The sequence below is a fragment of the Humulus lupulus genome, chromosome 5 (assembly GCF_963169125.1).
Source record: "Humulus lupulus chromosome 5, drHumLupu1.1, whole genome shotgun sequence".
NCBI lineage: Eukaryota > Viridiplantae > Streptophyta > Magnoliopsida > Rosales > Cannabaceae > Humulus > Humulus lupulus.
The window spans coordinates 219,597,887-219,619,529 of record NC_084797.1 but is presented as its reverse complement, the minus strand read 5'-3'; the positions used below and the strand labels follow the sequence as shown (position 1 = coordinate 219,619,529).

The following is a 21,643-nucleotide window of genomic DNA, read 5'->3' as shown; positions in this document are numbered from 1 at the left end:
TTGTAGTCACCTATGGTTGGGACATTCAACAAATTGATGTAAATAATGTCTTTCTCAATGACATTCTTCATGAAATAGTCTACATGAAACAACCTACTGGCTTCATCAACTCTGCGTTTCCTAATCATGTTTGCTTGCTTAAGAATGCTATCTATGGCCTCAAACAAGCACCTAGAGCTTGGTTTGAACAACTCAAACAAACTTTGCTCAGCTGGGGTTTCAAATGTTCTACATCAGATACTTCTCTGTTTTACAAAAACAAGTTGCCTGCTTCTTTGTATGTCCTTGTCTATGTGGACGATATCCTCATAATAGGACCAAATAATGATCTCATTGCTGCTCTGATCAAACAACTTCATAGTCGGTTTGCACTAAAATCTCTTGACTCGGTTTACTACTTTCTGGGTTTTGAAGCAACAAGAACTTCCTCTGGTATATATCTTATTCAATCGAAATATGCTACTGAATTACTCCAGAAAACCAGCTTTCATACCGCCAAAGAAGTTCCAACACCCATGATACTTGGCAACAAACTATGCCTCAGTGACAGTCCACTCTTTGCCAATCCACAAGTGTATCGAAGTATCATTGGTGCACTTCAATACCTTACTTTAACCAGGCCCGACATCTCGTTCTCAGTTAATAAAGTCAGCCAGTTTCTCAAATCTCCAACAGTAAATCATTGGAATGCATGTAAAAGAGTTCTTCGCTACATCAGATGAACAATACATCTTGGCTTACATTTTTCCCCACAATCTGTCATGACATCAGAAGCTTATTCAGACGCTGATTGGGCCTCTAACTTGGATGAATGTAAGTCCACAAGTGGCTTCTGCCATTTTCTTGGAGGCAATCTCATCAATTGGGGATCTAAAAAGCAGCAAGCAGTCGCCCGTTCCAGCACTAAGTCAGAGTATCGCGCTCTTGCATCTGCTGCCACCGAATTAGTATGGCTTCACTCATTGCTTTCTGAAATCGGCATTCAAGTTTCTCCTATAACACCAATTTTATGGTGTGACAATCAAGGTGCTCAAGCATTGGCCCTCAATCCAGTTTTTCACTCACGAACGAAACACATCGAAATTGATGTTCACTATGTTCGACAGCTTATTTGTGAGAGAAAGCTTGAAGTTTGATATGTGCCTTCCAATGAACAACCTATTGATCTTTTTACCAAGCCTATATCATCTCCTCAATTTGAGTTTCTTTGTCACAAGCTGCACTTAGATTATTCTAATCACAACTTGAGGGGGCTTGTTAGGCATATATCAGAAGATGATATCCATGAGCTGGATTAGTTACAAAATAGTTAAACTTTCTGTTAGTTTGTTATTCCCTTTTCTTTCAATCAGTTAGGTTGTTTTATTTTCTAACTAATTCTTGTTAAGAACTATGTAAGGCAATTCTGTATGTATCCCCTTATTCAAAATTAATGAACACGAGGAATTATTCAGTCAATATCTCAACTTTGCTGAAGTAGTTTTGATTTGAGAACTTGTCAAATTACACAAGGCACTTTACGTCTACTTTTCTTATGAAACTACTCATGTTCTTTTTGGTGTAATATATAGTATGATTGTTTTTTGTGTCTTTTTTTTTTTATTTTTTTGTTAACAAATTCAATTTGCATTATATATTTCTTAATTTTGTAGGCTCTCAATAAAATTTCTACATAAATTTATCTATTGTTAGTAATATATCAACCAATGTTTGGATGATTAAAGATTAGAAGACAATGACTCAAATTTTTGTTTTAGACTTGACTTTGGAATAAAGTTTATACAAAACACCATCTTGCGATTTTTTTATCAATCGAGCTATCTAATCTTGCATTTAAAGTTTGTATGTATACCATACATATGTATCTTAAATTTTAAATTCTTATTTAATATTGTCAAATTTTAATTTTAGTGTTGCTCATAATATTTTATTGTTTATATTAAAATAATTGAACAATTAGTTAGTTGCAAAAATAACTAAAAAAAAAGTATATTATGCAAAAGATAAACTAAGATTTTAACTAAAAATATTTTATCACCTATCAATTTCAAATTATTTTGCTACCACATTTTATTGACAGAAATAGAATTACTAAATTCTATTACTAAATTAAAATAATTTGCTATCAAATTGTGGTAGAAAAAAAAATTGATAAATACAAAGTTATCATTTTACTATTAGATATAGTTTTTTGGTAACTAAAATTTTAGTAGCAAATAAAAAATACTTTCTAATTTTTTAGAAGCTAAAATCTTTTAGTGACAGAAAATTATCTATGAACTAGCTACAAAAAAATTAGGACGCAAAAGAAGTATTACCTATCGAAAATATATTATTCGCTACCAACTTTTTGATAGCTAAGAAACTTAGTGTTTTTCATAGTATAAGACTAGAAGTAGTTGTACATAGTTCAATTTCATTCTTAATTTGTTTTTTCCTCTTTTAGGTTTAATTACACAAAAATTTAAAGAAAATTTTTAGAATTTTTTATAGTTTCAATCTTATTCATTACCCTATTTCCTTACACAATTAAATTAATATAATACTATGTTATATTAATTAAATAGAAAATAAAATAAAATATCTTTTTATAAATTTAATAGATTTTCTCATTTTTTTCAACATTTTTTTAATTCTTTTTTTTTGTTTCAAATTTATGATTATCTATATCTATATATATTTGTACAAATGAGAGCTCCAAGGAGATGATATGACACTATAAAATTGTTCGAAAACATTCTTTCTATTTTTCTTATTTTTTCACATTTTTTATTTTTTTTTTCAAATTCATAATTATTAGTTAATAATTAAATAAAAAAACTAAAATATTTAATTCCTCGCCCTAATTTAAAAAAAATATTAAAACATCTATATATTTATATGAAGGAGAGCCCAAAGAAGGTGATGTGACATTCTAAAATTTCTCAAAAGCTTCTTTTTATTTTCTCATTTTTTTCACATAGTTTAATTTGTTTTTTCAAATTTATGATTATTAGTTAATAATTAAAAAAAATAAAAATTATAATTATAATTATAAAATTTGTAATTCTCATTTTTTCCACATTTTTTATTTTATTTTTCTATAATTTAGGATTATTAGTTAATAATTAAAAAAAAACTAAAATATTTAATTCCTAACCCTAAAAAATTATAAAATTAACCTAAAAAATAATAATTTTAATTATTATAAAATCCGCGCAAGACGTGGTTATATTGGCTAGTATTTATATATATATATCGATGCCAACATTTTGGCAAAATTTGTCATTATGGAGCATCACATGGTGATTGTTCATTTAAACTCATCATTTGATTAAATTTATTTAGGAGAGCCAGTATTTATTATTAGGCTTTTTGTAGTTGCCATCTTTTTAAAAATAATAATTTGAGAAATATTAAAAGAAAAAAATGCTAGGCCATTTACCAGGGCTAATCCTGAAGCTTTAAAATGCTTAGATCAGATCGAGGCATAAAATATATCGATAATAAATTCGAAGATTTCTAATTGAGCATGGAATTGTTTCATAATTTACTGCAGCGGGTGCTCAACCGAATGATGTTGCAAAGAGAAGGAATAGAACGTTGTTGTGCATGATAAGATCAATGTTCAGCCTTAACCACTCGTCGTTACCCTTGTCCTTATGAGTATGCATTGCCAATTGCAGCATACATCTTTAATCTAGTTCCTTCTAAGTTTGTAACAAAGACATTCTTAGAGTTGTGGACATGTTGCAAACCTAGTTTGAGGAATATACGCATACACTACTACAAAAACAAGATTTCCCGACAGTTTTTAACTGTCGCTACTAAGCAACGACAACAGTCGACTAACTGTTGTATTTGCCTATGTCGTCACAGGGGTAGCTACGCCGACAGTTATTAGGTATCGCCGTTGTTGGCTATGGCGACAGTTATTAGATGTAACCGCTGCTAGCAACGCTGACAGTTATTAGATGTCGCCGTTGTTGGCAACGCCGACAGTTAATAGGTGTGTCGTTGCTGGCAACGCCGACAGTTAATAGGTGCGTCGTTGCTGGCAACGCCGACAGTTATTAGGTGTCGTCGTTGCTTGCAAACAATTTATTTATTTTTATTTTAAATTAAAAATTATAATTTAAATGAAACACTTATATACAAATCTAAAAAATTATAGATTAAAATAACAAAACTTATACAAAGTATTTACAAATCTAATAAAACAAATTTTGGACATATATAACACTACTACTTGACTTAAAAATCATATAGTCTTGTCTATAAACATAATCTTCTTGACCTTAAAAATATATAACTTGATTTACAAAGTAAATAATTAACCACTCAAAAAAGAATCATTTACTCTAATAAAAATTACAAATAAAATAAAACACTAAATTCATTGTCAAACAACATATATTTCTTCTTCTTGTCCTTGTACTCACCCTCTTCACCAATAGTCTCTTCAAAGTAAGAATTTGCTGTCATGAATTTCTTTCTAAAATCATCCCTGAAACATGAAAAATCACATTATAATACACCAAACATGAAAAATTATAACTAGATTTTTATTGTAGTGTAAATAAATAAGTTTACTCACAATTGTTACACAACTCTCTTGCTACCAATGTCTCAGTCCAAGTCATAAGTTTCCTCTCTTGTTCTTTTAATATATTTCCATACTCAATAGTTTCAATGAACTAATTTTATCTCCCTAATACTTTATTTCATTCAAGGTATATTAAAACAAAATAAAAAAGTCAATATATACCAAAACATTATAGGAACCAAGTCTCCAATGCTTACAAAGACATCCACGTCAAAAGCATAAAACAAGTTTGGAAATGAAAAACAAAACAAACAAATTTATCCACTCTTTTTACATTCACACAATAGACTAATAATTTTTTTTAATTAAAGCATAATATGTACAAATCCATTTTTATTAGTTTGTTTCTTGTTTTTTTTAAGTTTATTTCTTTTGACGGTGGCTTCCACTCAAGGCACGGGCACAAAAAAATGAAAGAACAAAGAGGTACTAACCCAACAACTATAACTAAAATTGAGTAAAAACATATATCAAGCATCAATAGCTTTTAGATATCATTTAGCATGTTTCAGCAAAACATGTTTCATAATTGTATTTTATCTTACCCATATAATAAATGGCTATTTAACAGTAATTGTTGTGTTTTTTTTCAAAAACAAATTGTTAGTTTTAACAGAACCTGTCAAATACTAACAACACTCTTGAAGAGATGCAATGGTAACTAATTAGTGAAGCATTGTCTATTTTGGTTTACAACTTCTCACTGTTGAAGAGATGAAATGGTAACTAATAAGTGAAGTATTGTCTATTTTGGTTCAAAACTTGGCAAGCATCAATAGCTTTTAGATATCATTTAGCATGTTTCAGCAAAACATGTTTCAGAATTGTATTTTATCTTACCCATATAATAAATGGCTATTTAACAGTAATTGTTGTGTTTTTTTTCAAAAACAAATTGTTAGTTTTAACAGAACCTGTCAAATACTAACAACACTCTTGAAGAGATGCAATGGTAACTAATTAGTGAAGCATTGTCTATTTTGGTTTACAACTTCTCACTGTTGAAGAGATGAAATGGTAACTAATCAGTGAAGTATTGTCTATTTTGGTTCAAAACTTGGCAACTATTGAGTGAAGCATTGACTATTTTGCTTGTACTGTTAAAATGCCAAATACCATTTGAAAAAACTATAAAACATCACTCCAATTTTCATCTAAACAGATACAACACAAAATTGTTCCAAATTGCATGCAAATGTACAATATTTGCATGAGTAAAAAATATGGTTAAAGGTACATTGCCTTGATGATCAAGATAAGCAAAATTTATGAGCGCAAACTAAGATTCAACTTAAACCCACATTGTTAAGATCTTTTAGGAATTCTTGAAGCAAAGCATGGCTAATAATAAGCTTAACACAAAAATAACCAACCACACTCCCAATTTTTGCATATTCTGTTTCTAAAATGAGTTTAATGTATTATTAGAAAATTGAAAGTTGAAATGAGTTCAATAAGTTCTACAGCATCTGCCAGCAAAAATTCCTTTTTTATATGCTTGTTCTAAAATGAGTTCAATGAGTTCTATGCTTGATTTTCATTTTTATTTTTGAGAAATTGGGACTAAAAATATCTACCCTTGATCTGTGAAATAATATTGTACAATTATTATTTTTTGAAGGGCCAATATATTATTAGAAAATTGAAGCCAAACAAAGTGAAAAGGAAAAAATGAATAGAGATTTTATATATATATATGTACTCGTAGAGTTTGATAGAATTTTTAATAGATGGACAAAAAATGATTGTCTTAAATTTTAAGCAAACTGATTCCACTAATTGATGATATGTATATGTATTCCTTTTTGAGTCTTCATTACAACTACAAAGACTAGAAGTGATTTGAGTCCCACATTAGAGAAGTTCATGCTCATTTCAGGTGTCATCATAAACAAGTGATGTGATTATAATGTTCTCAACTTATTCACATTAAGTAATCACAAAAGAAGAACAATCATGTCAATCATAGTTTCAAAACTTTGTCTAGTGTTGGGTTTAATGAAATAACTTCTCATTAATTTATAATTATGAATTAATTAACAGTCCAACAAGCTCATGTTAATGTAGTTGTCAATGTTATCTAAAGATGAATATAAGGCAAATATTGAGGCATAAGATTGAAACAACAATCTTCTTGTTTTCAATCATTTACCACTATATAATTATTCTAGTTCCTATAGTACACTCATTTATTTCACTTCACCATTTCAAGATCCTACTTTTATAGATTTGCCAATACTTTGAGATACAGGGCATTTTCCTCTTCCTACATATGGTCAGACTTCTTTTTCTTTTCCCACTGATTCTTAATCCTGGTCTTTTCCTAGCTATCACATGTATAAGGGTAGTACAATAACTCTCTAAGCCTTTTCTGTTTTGTTTTTTTTTTTGCCATAATATGATGTTTTATACCGTAAATATTTGTAGTTTTCAGGGATATGTGTACTGATCTAGAGGATAACAATTATAAAAAATAAAAAATAAAGAGTCACCATACTTGAGAAAGTGAGACTGGAGTGAGAGAAGGAGGGCAGTGAGATTGAGAGATCCCTTTTCACCAAAACAAAAGAAAGAAAGAAAAAAACAAAAAAGAAATTAAAATAAAAAATAAATCTCCATACTTGACTGACTGAGAGAGGGAATGAACTGAGAAAATGCCCAACCCCTGCACCGTCGAGCCCAGACCCAAGACCCCCCCACCCGCCGTCGAGCCCAGCCCCCGAGCCACCAATCGTTGTCGTTGAGCACAGCCCTGAGCCCCCTGTTGTCGTACAGCTCGACCCCGACCCCCTGCCGCCATCGACCACCATCCTCCGACCCCCTGCCGTCGTACAGCCTTCTCCTTTCCTTCTTCTTGTGGTTTTGTGCTGTTGAGAAAAAATAATGAAACCTAGGATTGTGTCTATTATGATAAGGTATTTGGGGTCAAGGCAAAAAATAAAATTGGGACATCTATATAAATATTTTTATATTCATTAGTTATTCAATAAGATGTGTTGGTGTAGTGTTAAAGAGTATTTAACTTTATTTGGAGGGTGGGTGTTCGAAACAGGCTAGCTCCATTATATATTATATATTGTTTTTAAAAATATCAAAATTGTAAATATTATATGTGTACTATTTAATATCATTAAAAAGTTTGACAAATTTTTCAAATAATTTTTTTTAATTAAGAATTTAGTAATTAATATTTTTTTATAAAATTAAATTAAAGTATTGTTACTCTTAATATCATAATTAATTTAAAATTTGATATAAAAATTATTATAAATACAAAAGTTAATAATATGAAAAATTTAGAAAAAAAAATATAGTTTTAAAAGCTTTTAATAAATACATATTTACATAATTTAGTGTATTTTTATAATTTTATTATTCATTAATTATAATTTTTTATTTGAATTTTGGCGACATTTTATAACTGTCGACGTTGGGGTCAATAGTGATAATGTTTAACTGTTGGCATTGGTCTTGAATTAATTGTCGGCGTTGGGGTTAATAACGACACATTTTAACTGTTGGCATTGGTCTCGAATTACCTGTCGGCGTTGGGGTCAATAGCGACACATTTTAACTGTCGACATTGGTCTTGAATTAACTGTCGGCATGTTGGGATTTTATGCCCTAATTAAAACCCAAATTCTTTGTAATCTCATTTTATTATCAATAAAAGAATAGAAATCATTTTTTGACTTGGTCAATCACTTTGCTCACATGTTTTATTTTCATATTTATTTGTTTAATATAAACTTCTATTAAATCCCGAGCATATAGCTATTCTTATTTATAGTGACGTAATCACAATGAAATATAAATATGATTATATGTTCAAAATAAGTTAGTCCTAAGATTAGTCAGTGCACTGGATTTACACTGACTTTCCAATCTACGATATGATCTACTTACACATTACAATGTTATGTTCTTTCCAGAACATTAGCAAAGTAGATAAGATCGGATGTATTTGTTACATCGGACAGGACCGATATTGACAGTTAATAAGATAAGTAAACATACCGTTATTATCTATTCTAGTCATATCATATAGTTGACCATAGGTCAATTCAATCTCAATTCTGAGTGGTTAGTATTCTAACTGTTGGCATTGGTCTCGAATTAACTGTCGGCGTTGGGGTCAATAGCGACACATTTTAACTGTCGACATTGGTCTTGAATTAACTGTCGGCATGTTGGGATTTTATGCCCTAATTAAAACCCAAATTCTTTGTAATATCATTTTATTATCAATAAAAGAATAGAAATCATTTTTTGACTTGGTCAATCACTTTGCTCACATGTTTTATTTTCATATTTATTTGTTTAATATAAACTTCTATTAAATCCCGAGCATATAGCTATTCTTATTTATAGTGACGTAATCACAATGGAATATAAATATGATTATATGTTCAAAATAAGTTAGTCCTAAGATTAGTCAGTGCACTGGATTTACACTGACTTTCCAATCTACGATATGATCTACTTACACATTACAATATTATGTTCTTTCCAGAACATTAGCAAAGTAGATAAGATCGGATGTATTTGTTACATCGGACAGGACCGATATTGACAGTTAATAAGATAAGTAAACATACCGTTATTATCTATTCTAGTCATATCATATAGTTGACCATAGGTCAATTCAATCTCAATTCTGAGTGGTTAGTATTCTAACTGATTGTATTATTTGAGTTCTTTGACTTGTTCGTTACCAGCTTACCCTACGGACTAGCTCATACTTACATCTTGGGAACTCGGTAGTATAATTGAGTGGGAGTGTTAATCATAGATATGAACATCTACAGCTTCTGATGAAGAAGTGAAACGACAGTTTCCTTTTAGTTTGGTTCAAGGTGTTAAATGATAGAGATCTCATTTCAGTAATTAAATTAGTTTACTGAAATATCATTTACAAGGAACTAAGTGTTTTAAGGATAAAATACAATGAGGGGTAAAATGGTATTTTAGTCCCATCTCATTGTAGACCGTCTATAGAGGATTGAGTGACAATTATGGTTGTAACAGTGGATAATTAATAGCGTATCTATATTTGTTATAGAGCGTTCTATGAATTCAAGAGTGCAATTCCGAGTCTATAGTGGAGTCACGAGGAATTAATAAGTTAGTAAATTTATTTGTTAGATTTATGATAACTTATTGGAGCTTGATTTCATAGGCCCATGGTCCCCATTGTACCTTGGATAAAATCATCTAGATAGTCTCAATTAATTGATTTAATCATCAATTAGAATTATCAAAGTTAACCAGGTCAATTTTGGATAGTTTCACAGAGTTGTGTAATTTTGAGAAGAAAAGAGAAATTATGGAAGATTTATTAATTAAGATAAATTGGTATCTAAATTAATAAATAAATTTAAATCAAGGTTCAAATTATAAATAATTAATTTGATAAAGGATTTAAATAATTATTTAATTAATTAAATCAATAGAAAATAATACAGGCCTTGATTTTAAGTCCAATGGGCTTATAATCAAATGGGAAATTTCACGGGCCTATAGCCCATGATAATTTCGACCTAGGGCTTCAAAATGGCTGTTATTTTATTGATTTTTTAATTAAATTAAATGGCCTAATTGAGTCTATAAAAGGAGTGCTTAGAGAGAAGATTTCAGAGACGACAGATAAGTCACAAGTCAGATTTTCTGATAGTTTTATATTCTCTCTAAACACAAGTTATTTTCTAAGCCACTTTGTTATTTTCTCTTCTTCTCTCTATATCTATCTCATGTGTTGAGAATTGCCCACACTAGTCTAGGTGGTTCTAAGGATACATTGGAAGATCGTGAAGAAAATAGAAGATCGGTTCAGTTTCTTGGTAATACTCTGCGACAGAGAGGATACAAGAGTTAGAGAAACTGAAGGAATGACTCTTTAATTCAGCTGCGTATACTGTAAGTATTCTATTCTTTGTTTCTCTTGAATTCAATTTTAGAAACATATTTTAGGCTATCTCGTATTAATTTGTTTAATATTAGATATACATGAAAATAAATAAAGATCCTGTATAAGGTTTTTCCAACACGGCGTTGGGGTCAATAGCGACACATTTTAACTGTCGGCATTGGTATCGAATTAACTATCGACATTGGGGTCAATAGCAACAGTCAAAAGCAACAGTGACAGTTATTAACTATCGGCATTGATCTCTATGCCTACAGTTTTTAACTGTCGTCGTTGAGTCCCGCTAAGCAATTACAACAGTCAACAAAGTTAACTATCGTGGTTGGGTGTCGAGAAAACCTAATTTTGTAGTAGTGATATGAGGTGTCCAGCACACGTGCGGAAAGCTAAGACAAAGAAACTAGAAACTCAAAGCTAGAAGTATATGTCTATTTGTAAACTATGCATAAGGCACGAGAGAAGGCATAAATATATATGGAGTGTAGAATGCTCACAATGTTTACATGGAATCAGATGTGGTCAAGTTCTTTTTTTTTTTTTTTTTTTAAAAGATAGTTAGCTATAAATAAAATAATTATTAATAAATTGTGCATATTTTATTATAAATTTATGAAAAGTGCTATAATAATGATTAAAATCGATCGACCATCAATTAAAAGAACATTTATTATTAATGATTCTTGTTAATGACACAAGATGAGCCATTAACCGATCTGAACATATTGATAAGATACACAAGAAAATTAGTTGTAGTGGGAATATTAGTAGTAGTAATAATGATTATATTCAAGATCATCATAGTGTAGAAATGATGAAGTCCAAATATATATTCTTAAGAGCATTGGAAGCCAGAGGGGATGCCCTTGCCACAGGTGCTGAGAAACTTGCCTACTGCAATTGAAACATCAAGGCTGATGATACCCAAAACATTAGCTTTAAGGGCAGCACAAAGGCATACAGCAGCTTCCAGATCAACTAGACCCAGGATAAGGTTGCAGCAAGGGGAGTTGGCTGGATTCCCAAGAATAATGTTTCCCAAGTCACTGATCAAGTTTCCACAGCAGCCAAACTTAAGGGGGTTCAGAGAACACGTTGCCCTAGAGTCAGGAGGTAACAGGTGGTGTCTATGATGATCCGATGATGGTGGTTGTGGTGGACATATGCCATTATGACAAGTGGAGCTGACCATGGTGAAGAACACCAAATTGAGGGACAAAAAAAGAACTGTGGATACTTGAGCTTTGGAACCCATATTTTCTCAAGAAAGGTTTCTTATTAGCTCAAGAAAACTTGATTGATTGATGAAAGATGTTGAAAGTGATGTGTGCTTTTATAAGTTCCAATATATGCTTGATTTAGATTGCAATAGTTCCATACAATAGTATTAAACTAATTTTAACTATTATTAATAGGCATGGGATTGAAAAGTATAATATATGGCTTTTACTTGTTAGATATAGTTTGTAATTGAAGGTTAGCTTTTTTTTTTTTTTGCAAGGATATAGTTTGAAAGTTAGTTTCACGGTTTGAGAGCTTGTGATTTATATTATACGAATGACGAGAAAGATAATAAACCTCAATTTTATTATAAATTATATATATATATAGAAAAATTAATGATATCAAAATACAAAGGCGTATGTTTTTGTTCTTTTTGATCACCACAACATTATAATAGTACTTTGCTCTAATGCTAAATAATACAAAAAATAAGTAGCTAGGGCAACTTAATTAATATGGGTTTCGTACGTAAATTTAAAAGGATGCGTATTAATTAAGTAATGAAATAAGGAATGAGGTAATGTTCTGTTATATTCCTTGAGTAATCCCTAAAGGGTACAGTGCATATAAAGCTCTACTGAGGGGACCAAAAGTAGAATTGTAAAACGTCCTATTCTATCATTAGCATACGATATCTAATCGAGATTCATTTAGAAAAATACCACGTGTGTTTAAAAGGTTCAGTGAGGCTTTATCCAATCATGCAATATAGGCTCATTTGTTAAAAATAAAAACATAATCTCTTTCATGCAATTTAAAATAAAATGTTAAAATCCCATTGAAATATAATTAAAAGGACAAATCATAAAAATGTTCTTAGGTGTTGCAATATCGTTTTCCGTTCATCAGAGCCCCACAATATACATGCTTAGAGCATATAGAACACCTCATATCACCATGCGTGCCATACAAAAAACCTAATGCCTACCTGAAAGGGGGAAAGTAAGAAGGTGAGCTAAAAGCCTATTAAGAAAGTACAAACAAGAGCAAAAATTCACATAAGTACAATAAAAAACTATTCTCATCATACATAAGCTTAAATGGCATATCATAATCTCATACACTTTATCTGAAAATTCATCATAACCAATAAAGCAAACAATTATACGACATAACCGGTAAAGCATAAACTAGTAAATCCTCCTTTGTGAGGTTATGAGTATCTCAGGTCCCAGAATAACCTCGATGCGTCTGTCCTATGAGTTACATCATATTTTAGTAACTCATTTGTTGTGTCGAGTTTAGCATGCTAACAAAACTCTGATTTTCATACCTTCATACATCACATACATACATAACAATTTATCTTACAACTGATATCTCATACAGTTCAACACACTACAAGAAAAAGAGTCTACAGCGACTGTAACGCCCTACTGCCTTAGAGCCGTTACTGAGTGAGTTTAAAAATGTTCAATTAACTCGCTAATCGAGGTTTTTAGGACAAAAGTGTAATTAAATCGTAATCAGAGTCATAAACTTGAGAATAAACCTTTCATTGAAAAATTATAAAATGTTTAACATTTGGGATCCCAAAAACATTGTTTAGAAATATGTACAACTCAAAATATAACCAGAGTTGACTAAACGACAAAATTTAAGTTTAGTACAATCATCCCCCAAAAGCACCCCTGGCTGTGGCAGCCAGGCAGACTAGACATGTATGCGCCGCTCGTCACGCTCACCATACTCAAGGTTGATCGACTTTCCCCTTGCCTTTACCTGCACCATAGAGCACCCGTGAGTCGAAGCCCAGCAAGAAAACCCTCACAAGCAAATAATATATGCGCATCAAACACTTAGCATAAAATCAAGCCTTTATCAGGCTATACACATACGACCATGTCGTCCCAGGCACTTTACCAGGCCCTGGGTACACGGTCTATATCGTAAGGATATCCCAGGTATCCCTTGGGGTCTCGCCCTGGCAACTCGCACTCCGCGTGCTAAATGCTGCTCCCGGCCTCTTGCTGTTTTTGGCCTTCGCCGTTCCCAGCCTTTGCCATTCCCAGCCATCAGCGTTCCATCATTTATATACACACATAATATAACTAAACAGATATTTAGACACATATAAATGCAATCAAAGGGCCACACCCTGCAACTTAATCATATAGGGCCGAGCCCTGCAACACAAGCTCTATGGGAATAGTAGTTTTCTTACTTGTGTCCCGAGCTTTCCAAGCACCGATGTCCCAAGCACAGTTCCCTAGTCCGAGCCTCGCCGAAACCCTAATCACAACGCATTAACAATTTCCACCCATCAAGTTCTATTCCATTAAATAGCTTTGGGTCATAATTCTAATCTCCGGAACATTGAATTCTATCAATCCAGGTGATAGAATCCATCCCGAGCCTTAACTATTGAATTCCCGAGCCTAAAACCTCTTAAAAACCCAAAAAATGCACTAAGCGCCGCGGTCCTAAGGACTCATGATGCGGCCCCCAGTTCAACCCGAGGCCCTGCCTCAAGACAGCCTACACGCGCCACGACCCTTCCTGAAGGGCGCTGCGACGTGTGACGTGCTGCGTCATGACACATCTCCAGGGGGGCCCTTTTGTATGTATGAGCATGCCTTGGTTCTTGATCATTAGTCAAGTCTTGCACCAAGTAACCTCAGGGGTAGGGAATGTCACTTTTGTAATTATGCATATGTCTCCCAGAAAAAAATCATATATGTTCATGGGAAGACTTCATTTCCTTAGAAAGCTCCTTAAGGGGGGGGGGGGGGGGGGGGTGACCTGGTGACTTAAGGAAGCACCATGGCCACCAGCAGATAAGGGCTTAAGCTGTGTACTCCCTTGCCCTATCAAGGCCTTATATGAATAAAACAATGCTTTGCCATGTCCCTTTGTGTATGCTTTCTTTACAGACTATGTGTTGCTTGTTTGTTGCCTTATGTTATCCCCAAAAATTAGAGATCGATGACGTGGCAATAGAAATGACAAGTGGTAGTACATGGTCCGTAAAAGACACATTAATAAGTCAATAAATATATTGGCTCCTCAGAGTTGTGATAAAGTGACTTGGCTTAGGAGTAGCTCAGTATGCCATGTTAGACCAGATATGCCATGTTAGACCAGAGATATGTCAGGCTAGACCAGTGTGCCATGTTAGACTAGATATGCCATGTTAGACCAGATATGTCATGTTAGACCAGTGTGCCATGTTAGATCAGAAATGTGCATGACCGACCAGGAATGACATTGCTGCCCAGGAGTGACATTGCTGCCTAGGAGTGACATTGCTGCCCAGGAGTGACATTGCTGCCTAGGAGTGACATTGCTAGGAATGACATAGGTTGATCGGTCATGTGCATGTCCTACCAGCTAAGTGCATGTCCTACCAGCAAGTGCATGCCCTACCAGCAAGTGTATGTCTTACCAGCCAAGTGCATGACTGTCCAAGTAGAGGTGTGACCGACCAGAAGGTGATATTCATCAACCAGATAGAGCATGACTACGTCAAGATTCCCAGAAACGGCTTCAACAAGAATCGGTCTTGGCACACGCGGGAATCTCTTATTCTTCCCACAAATTTGGGGTTCTGTTACATTTTGAATATTTTTGTAATTTAAATATAATAAATATAATGGAATATCCCGATTCTAGGGGATATCAGATGTATGATCCTAAGCCTATAAATATATGGCTTAAGGGATTAGAAAGGGGTCTGCTTCTATTTTGGAGACTTTTGGGGAAATTTTGGGTCTGAATTTTCTAGAGAGAGAAAGTGCTTGTATCTGAAAGAATTCTTATATTCTTATAATCTATACTGAAGAAACTCAGTTGGCTTAGTTCATCTGATCTTGAGTACATATTTATAATCACAACTCTAAGTGGATTAGGCTATTACCAACATATTGGGGCTGAACCAATATAAAAATTGTGTGTGTTATTTACTTTCTTTTCAAAACCGTCTGTGTCGTTTAATTTCTCTTGAAGGCTTTATCGTTTTTGACGTTCTCACGTCGTTGGCCAAAAACGCGGTCAACACCTTCGTTGGGCCATTGCGTGCCACTTTAATGTGTTGTATGCTCTGATTGTTGTGTGGGATGTTGTCTCTAGATTGCTTGCCTCGTGCTTGCTTCCGCTTCATAATTGCCCTTACTTGTGTGAGACTTGTAATGTAGCTAACCATTGAGTTTGCTTGCCGCAGGTGTGAATTCTAGGCTGACTTGCTAGTTAAGAGCGCTAACAAGTGCTGCACGTTCCGTCAATTTGAGTATCGAAGTTGGCGGCCCATGACAGTTGGTATCAGAGCTAAGTTTGAGAAAGCTTGGTGACCCTGCAAGATGGTGAGCAACACTCAAAGGATTGAAGCACTGGAGAGGCGCGTTGGAGAGCTAGATGGCCTGGACGAAAGAGTCAAGGATCTTGGCTCTGTCAGGCTAGAACCGGAGACGACTAACGCACTAAACCGCGTGGCTGCGTTGGAGCGGGATACGACCAATCTACAAGCCCGCATAACGACAATCGAGCGGAGAGAGAACCAACTCTATGTGAAGCAAGAAAAGTGCTCCTTCGCACAAGAGAGAATCAAGTTCCTAGGCCACATAGTAGAACGTGGTCGGATCTGCATGGATCTAGAGAAGGTGCGAGCCATTCAAGACTGGAAGGACCCCACCAATTTGAAGGAATTACGCTCCTTCCTTGGTTTAGCCAACTATTATCGAATATTTATGGAGGGTTATTCAAGAAGGGCGACACCCTTGACCGAGTTGTTGAAGAAGGGTGTAACTTGGACGTGGACCGATAGGTGTGTCGAAGCATTTAAGAGTCTGAAGGAAGCCATGATGCGAGATCCTGTCCTAGCCTTACCAGATGTTGGTAGGCCCTTTGAAGTGCAGACAGACGCGTCTGATTTTGCCTTGGGAGGAGTGCTTGTACAAGAGGGCCACCCCGTAGCTTATGAAAGCTGCAAACTCAAGGAGGTAGAGAGGCGGTACACTGCACAAGAGAAGGAGCTTCTCGCAGTAATTCATTGTCTACGAGTGTGGAGGCACTACTTTTTGGGGTCGAAGTTTGTGGTGAAAACAGATAATGCCGCGGTGAGTCATTTCCTCACCCAGCCAAAGCTTACCCCTAAACAAGCACGATGGCAGGAGTTCATAGCAGAATTCGACTTTCATTTCGAACACAAGGCGAGCCGTCTAAACTAGGCAGCTGATGCCCTGAGTCGCAAAGCTGAGTTTGCGGCTCTAAAATTGCTGGCAAATATGTCAGCTAGCATGGTGACCACTCCACTCCGAGAGCGCATTAAGGAGAACCTGGTGAAAGACCCGGTGGTGAAGACCATCATGAATCTCACAAAAATAGGGGAAGACTCGCCAATTTTGGGTAGAATACAATCTTTTGTGGGCCAAAGGTGGCCGCTTATATGTTCCAAAGACGAGAGATTTGCGGAGGACACTAATGAGTGAGTGTCACGACACCTTGTGGGCGGGTCATCCAGGGTGGCAGAGGACTCATGCCCTATTGAAACAGGGGTACTACTGGCCACAAATGCGCGACAATATTGTGGAGTACACCAAGACCTGTCTCACCTGCCAGCAAGACAAAGTAGAGAGACACAAGACGCCAGGGTTGTTGGAGCCTTTGTTAGTCCCAAGCCGACCATGGGAGAGTGTGTCGCTTGAATTCATTACTAGTTTACTGAAGACGGGAAACTTGAGTGCGATCTTGGTGATCGTGGACAGATTTTCAAAGTATGCAACCTTCATACCGGTGTCAAAATATTGCTCGGCAGAAGAGACAGCAAGACTTTTCTTCAAGTATGTAGTTAAGTATTGGGGAGTACCCCAAAACATAGGTAGTGACCATGATGAAAGATTCACAGGGACCTTTTGGTCGGAGTTATTCAACCTTTTGGGGTCACAACTAAATATTTCCTCGAGCTACCATCCTTAAACAGACGGACAAACGGAAAGATTCAATGGGATGCTGGAAGAGTACTTGCGACATTTCGTCAGTGCCAACTAAAAGAATTGGCCGCAACTACTAGACGTAGCTCAATTTTGCTTCAACTCTCAGAAGAGTTCTTCATCAAACAAGAGCGCTTTTGAAGTTGTTAACGGTCAGCAACCGCTGTTACCCCACACAGTGAATGAGTATCGCGGAAGAAATCTGAGAGCCTTTAATTTCACGAAAGACTGGAAGAAAACCACCAAGATTGCCCGAGCCTATCTGGAGAAGGCATCAAAGAGAATGAAGAAGTGGGCAGATCAGCAGAGACGACCGCTGGAATTCAAAACAGGCAACTTAGTGATGATCAAACTGAGGCCCAAACAACTGAGATTTTGAGGGAATAATGACATCAGACTCGTCTGCAAATACGAGGGTCCTGTTCCAGTCATCTCGAAAGTGGGCCTGACCTCCTACAAAGTCAGCTTACCAGAATGGATGAAGATACACCCGGTCTTGCACGTTAGCAACCTCAAGCCGTATCATGAAGATCCAGAAGATCCAGCGTGCAACCTGTCTACCAGAGAAGGAGTCAGCATCAAGCCACGAAGCAGTAGACAACCTGAAGAAATCCTAGCAGAGAGGACCGTGGTCGTGGACAGAAAGAAGAAGAAAGAGTTTCTGGTGAAGTGGAAAGGGCTCGGAGATGAAGAAATTTGCTGGGAAAGGGCGGAGGACTTGCACAAGCATACGCAGAAGATTAAAGATCAGCAAGGGGCAGGTTCGTCGAGGACACCGAAGATTTAAGTGGGGGAGAGTGTGATGTGCTGCGTCAGGACACATCTCCAGGGGGCCATTTTGTATGTATGAGCATGCCTTGGTCCTTGATCATTAGTCAAGTCTTGCACCAAGTAACCTCAGAGGTAGGGAATGACACTTTTGTAATTATGCATATGTCTCCCAGACAAAAATCATATATGTTCCTGGGAAGACTTCATTTCCTTAGAAAGCTCCTTAGGGGGGGGGGGGGGGGTGACCTGGTGACTTAAGGAAGCACCATGGCCACCAGCAGATAGGGGCTTAAGCTGTGTACTCCCTTGCCCTATCAAGGCCTTATATGAATAAAATAATGCTTTGCCATGTCCCTTTGTGTATGCTTTCTTTACGGTCTATGTGTTGCTTGTTTGTTGCCTTCATTGGGCCATTGCGTGCCACTTTAATGTGTTGTATGCTCTGATTGTTGTGTGGGATGTTGTCTCTGGATTGCTTGCCTCGTGCTTGCTCCCACTTCATAATTTCCCTTACTTGTGCGAGACTTGTAATGCGGCTAACCATTGAGTTTGCTTGCCGTAGGTGTGAATTCTAGGCTGACTTGCTAGTTAAGAACGCTAACAAGTGCCGCACGTTCCGTCAATTCGAGTATCGAAGTTGGCGGCCCGTGACACGGTGCGCCTCCATTTCCAAACGCCCCAAGTTCTAAGGGGCCGCGGTTCAGCAAGAATAGCGTCGCGGCCTGACCCTTCGAGCCCAGAAAAACCTACCATTTTCTCTACCAAAATAAAGTCAAATACCCCTGAAATCCATCTAGCAACCTTATTTATTTATCCCAGAAGTTCTACTATGATTCCAGCAGAAAAACCTAACGAACTCTAGCTTTGAAACTCATCAAACCCCAAAATTCAATCTCAAACTTTAGAACCTTAAGAAAACCATAAACTTAGCCAAATAATCAGAGAATTCAATGGTTAGAATCACAATTAAAGATTTACCTTAGCCCTGATTGAATCCACAGATTGATACTGAGCAATTTTCCAAGTTAGAAGCTCAAATCCTAGCTTGATTTGCAAAATTCCCCTTCGTAAGACTTAGAGAAAATAAAAAGAGAGAAGGGAGGATGCTTGGGTCGGTTTAGTGTATTCTGCATGCTTCTTATGTTTTGTTTTATTTAACTTAGTCTCTAAGGTTACCTCAAGGCTCGGGGTACCAAAAACGTCCCCGAGGGCAAAATGGTAAATTTCCCCAATATTCCCTCCTAGACATTCTAACCTCAAATATATCTCCAAATATTTATTTCCATAACCCGATAACCCCATAAAATGACTAGCACCCGAAAATACACCTCGACTCGCCTCGAGTCGGATTTTCGACCCCGTTGTGACTTTCTAGCTAACCGCTCCCTAGGACTGTAATGCCTCGAATTTCCTAATAAGGGTTAGGACCTTGATTAGGAGGCCGGGAGGGCCATAATTGATTTATGATGTTATTTGGTGATTATATGCATGTTTATGTGAATTATATTATTATATGATGATAAATGCATGCATATTGGTGTATTTATAATTATAAGGGCATTTTGGTAATTTGGTCCGTTAAGGGCGTAATTGTGTATTTTCGTTCATGTGGGTGAGTTATGAATGGTACCACATTATATGTGGATTTGTTCGAGCCTTTCGGCATGAGACAATCATGAAATGCAAGTGTTCGGTCTAGTCATAACGGGATTAAGTTCAGGGCTTGGGATGAGTCTCGGGGTGATTTCGATGATTAGAGCGTTGCTGGGAATAAAAGGGTAACGGGATAAGAATTATTGGTGTTTGAGAATATTGAGAATAATGGCAATTGGAGGGTGTTAATTATGATTAACGAAATAGTTGCGAAAGGACGGTTTTGCCCTTGGTGGTTGTTAAGGTTTTATTTTAGACTTAAGGGCAATTAGGTCTATTCACCCTAAAGGATTTGTTCAGCCATTTAAACTTAGAAAGTTGTAGAAACCTTGTCCAAAAACAGAGCACCAAAATCACCTTCTCCCGTACCACTTTTTCCTTCTTTTTCTTTTTGAATTTTAAAGCTCTTTTTGAGGAATCAAGCCAAGGAACCAAGCTGGGATAAGCTAGCGTTATGCTCCACCATTGAAGAGGGTGTGTTGCTGAGATTGAGGTGAGTTTTTAGCCATTAGAACTCTTGCTTTTGCTATGTTTTCTTAGTTGAGTTCCAACTGGTTTTTGGGTTGAAAAGTTGGGAATTGGTTGGAGTTTTGGCTAGGGTTCTTGGGGTTGTGGTGCCTAGGACACGTGGAGGTGGTATTTGGGTTCATTTGGGACTTAATTTGATGTTTGAAAGCTTTTGGTTTGAGTTAGAAATGGTGGAATCGAAGGAAGGATTTTCTGGACTGTTGCTGGTTGAAGGTAGCGCTACAGCACCCAGTATAGGGCGCTACAGCTCTACCTGCAGAGGAGGTTGGGCGGTTTTGGTTCTGTCTTGGGCACTGGGGCTCTAGGAGGGTAGTGCTACCCTGTTTCTTCATAACCCTATTTTGAGTGTTTTTAAGGGTTTTTGGCTCGGGGTTTCAATCCTTAAGGCCCGGGATCGAGTCTACTCACCGTGTGGGCATGTTTCGGGGTCCCGAGAGTGGGGTTTAGATCAAGACCCTATCTTGATTGATTTTCATTAATCGGAGATTGTATTTGGTTATGACTAGGTGACCGCTAAAGGATTAAGGATCGATCGTTCTCAAAGGTCGTTCTTGTTCTAATTCTTGCTCGAAACAGAGGTAAGAAAACTGCACCCTGCGTATATGTAACATGCATGGTTATTCTTGTTGCATGTTGGATGTTTAAATGTAATGCACGAGAAACATGCGATTAGGACATGCTTTGTATACTGAGTATGATATTTTTCAGAGCTTGAGCCTCTTTGTTTATGCATGATCCTAGCTGTGCTAGTAATTATTGAGTAAGCATGCTGAGTGCCCTGTATTCGGATATTTGACATATGATATATGTTTGGTGGCATTGCTTACTTGTGTACGGCACTGACTTATTAGTAAGAATCGACAATGGTGTCAAATCCATCTGTGAAGCTGTGACTTACCTAGTCAAGTTCACAACGGGTTGAACACTGGTCGCGTTTCACTGACCTAAGAATTAGAAACGGCATAAGCGTCTTGA

At 36.0% G+C, this 21,643-nt stretch overlaps 1 protein-coding gene across 1 annotated transcript; it reads right to left on the bottom strand.

The window, feature by feature from the left end:
* Positions 1-4,144: 4,144 nt before the first annotated feature.
* Positions 4,145-7,462, bottom strand: LOC133833981 (uncharacterized). The gene is made up of 2 exons (XM_062263533.1): positions 7,207-7,462; positions 4,145-4,486 (listed from the first exon to the last, which is right to left on the bottom strand). Exons 1-2 carry the CDS (start codon positions 7,383-7,385, stop codon positions 4,351-4,353), a joined length of 315 nt encoding a protein of 104 aa, XP_062119517.1. The 5' UTR covers positions 7,386-7,462; the 3' UTR covers positions 4,145-4,350.
* Positions 7,463-21,643: the final 14,181 nt, after the last annotated feature.

Bases quoted from the DNA above. Each gene is read 5' to 3' on its own strand.
- LOC133833981 (XM_062263533.1), bottom strand. From the start codon at position 7,385: ATGGCGGCAGGGGGTCGGGGTCGAGCTGTACGACAACAGGGGGCTCAG. The intron at 4,487-7,206 runs GTATGGAGATTT...TTCATGTTTCAG, and splicing joins TCCCTCTCTCAGTCAGTCAA to GGATGATTTTAGAAAGAAAT.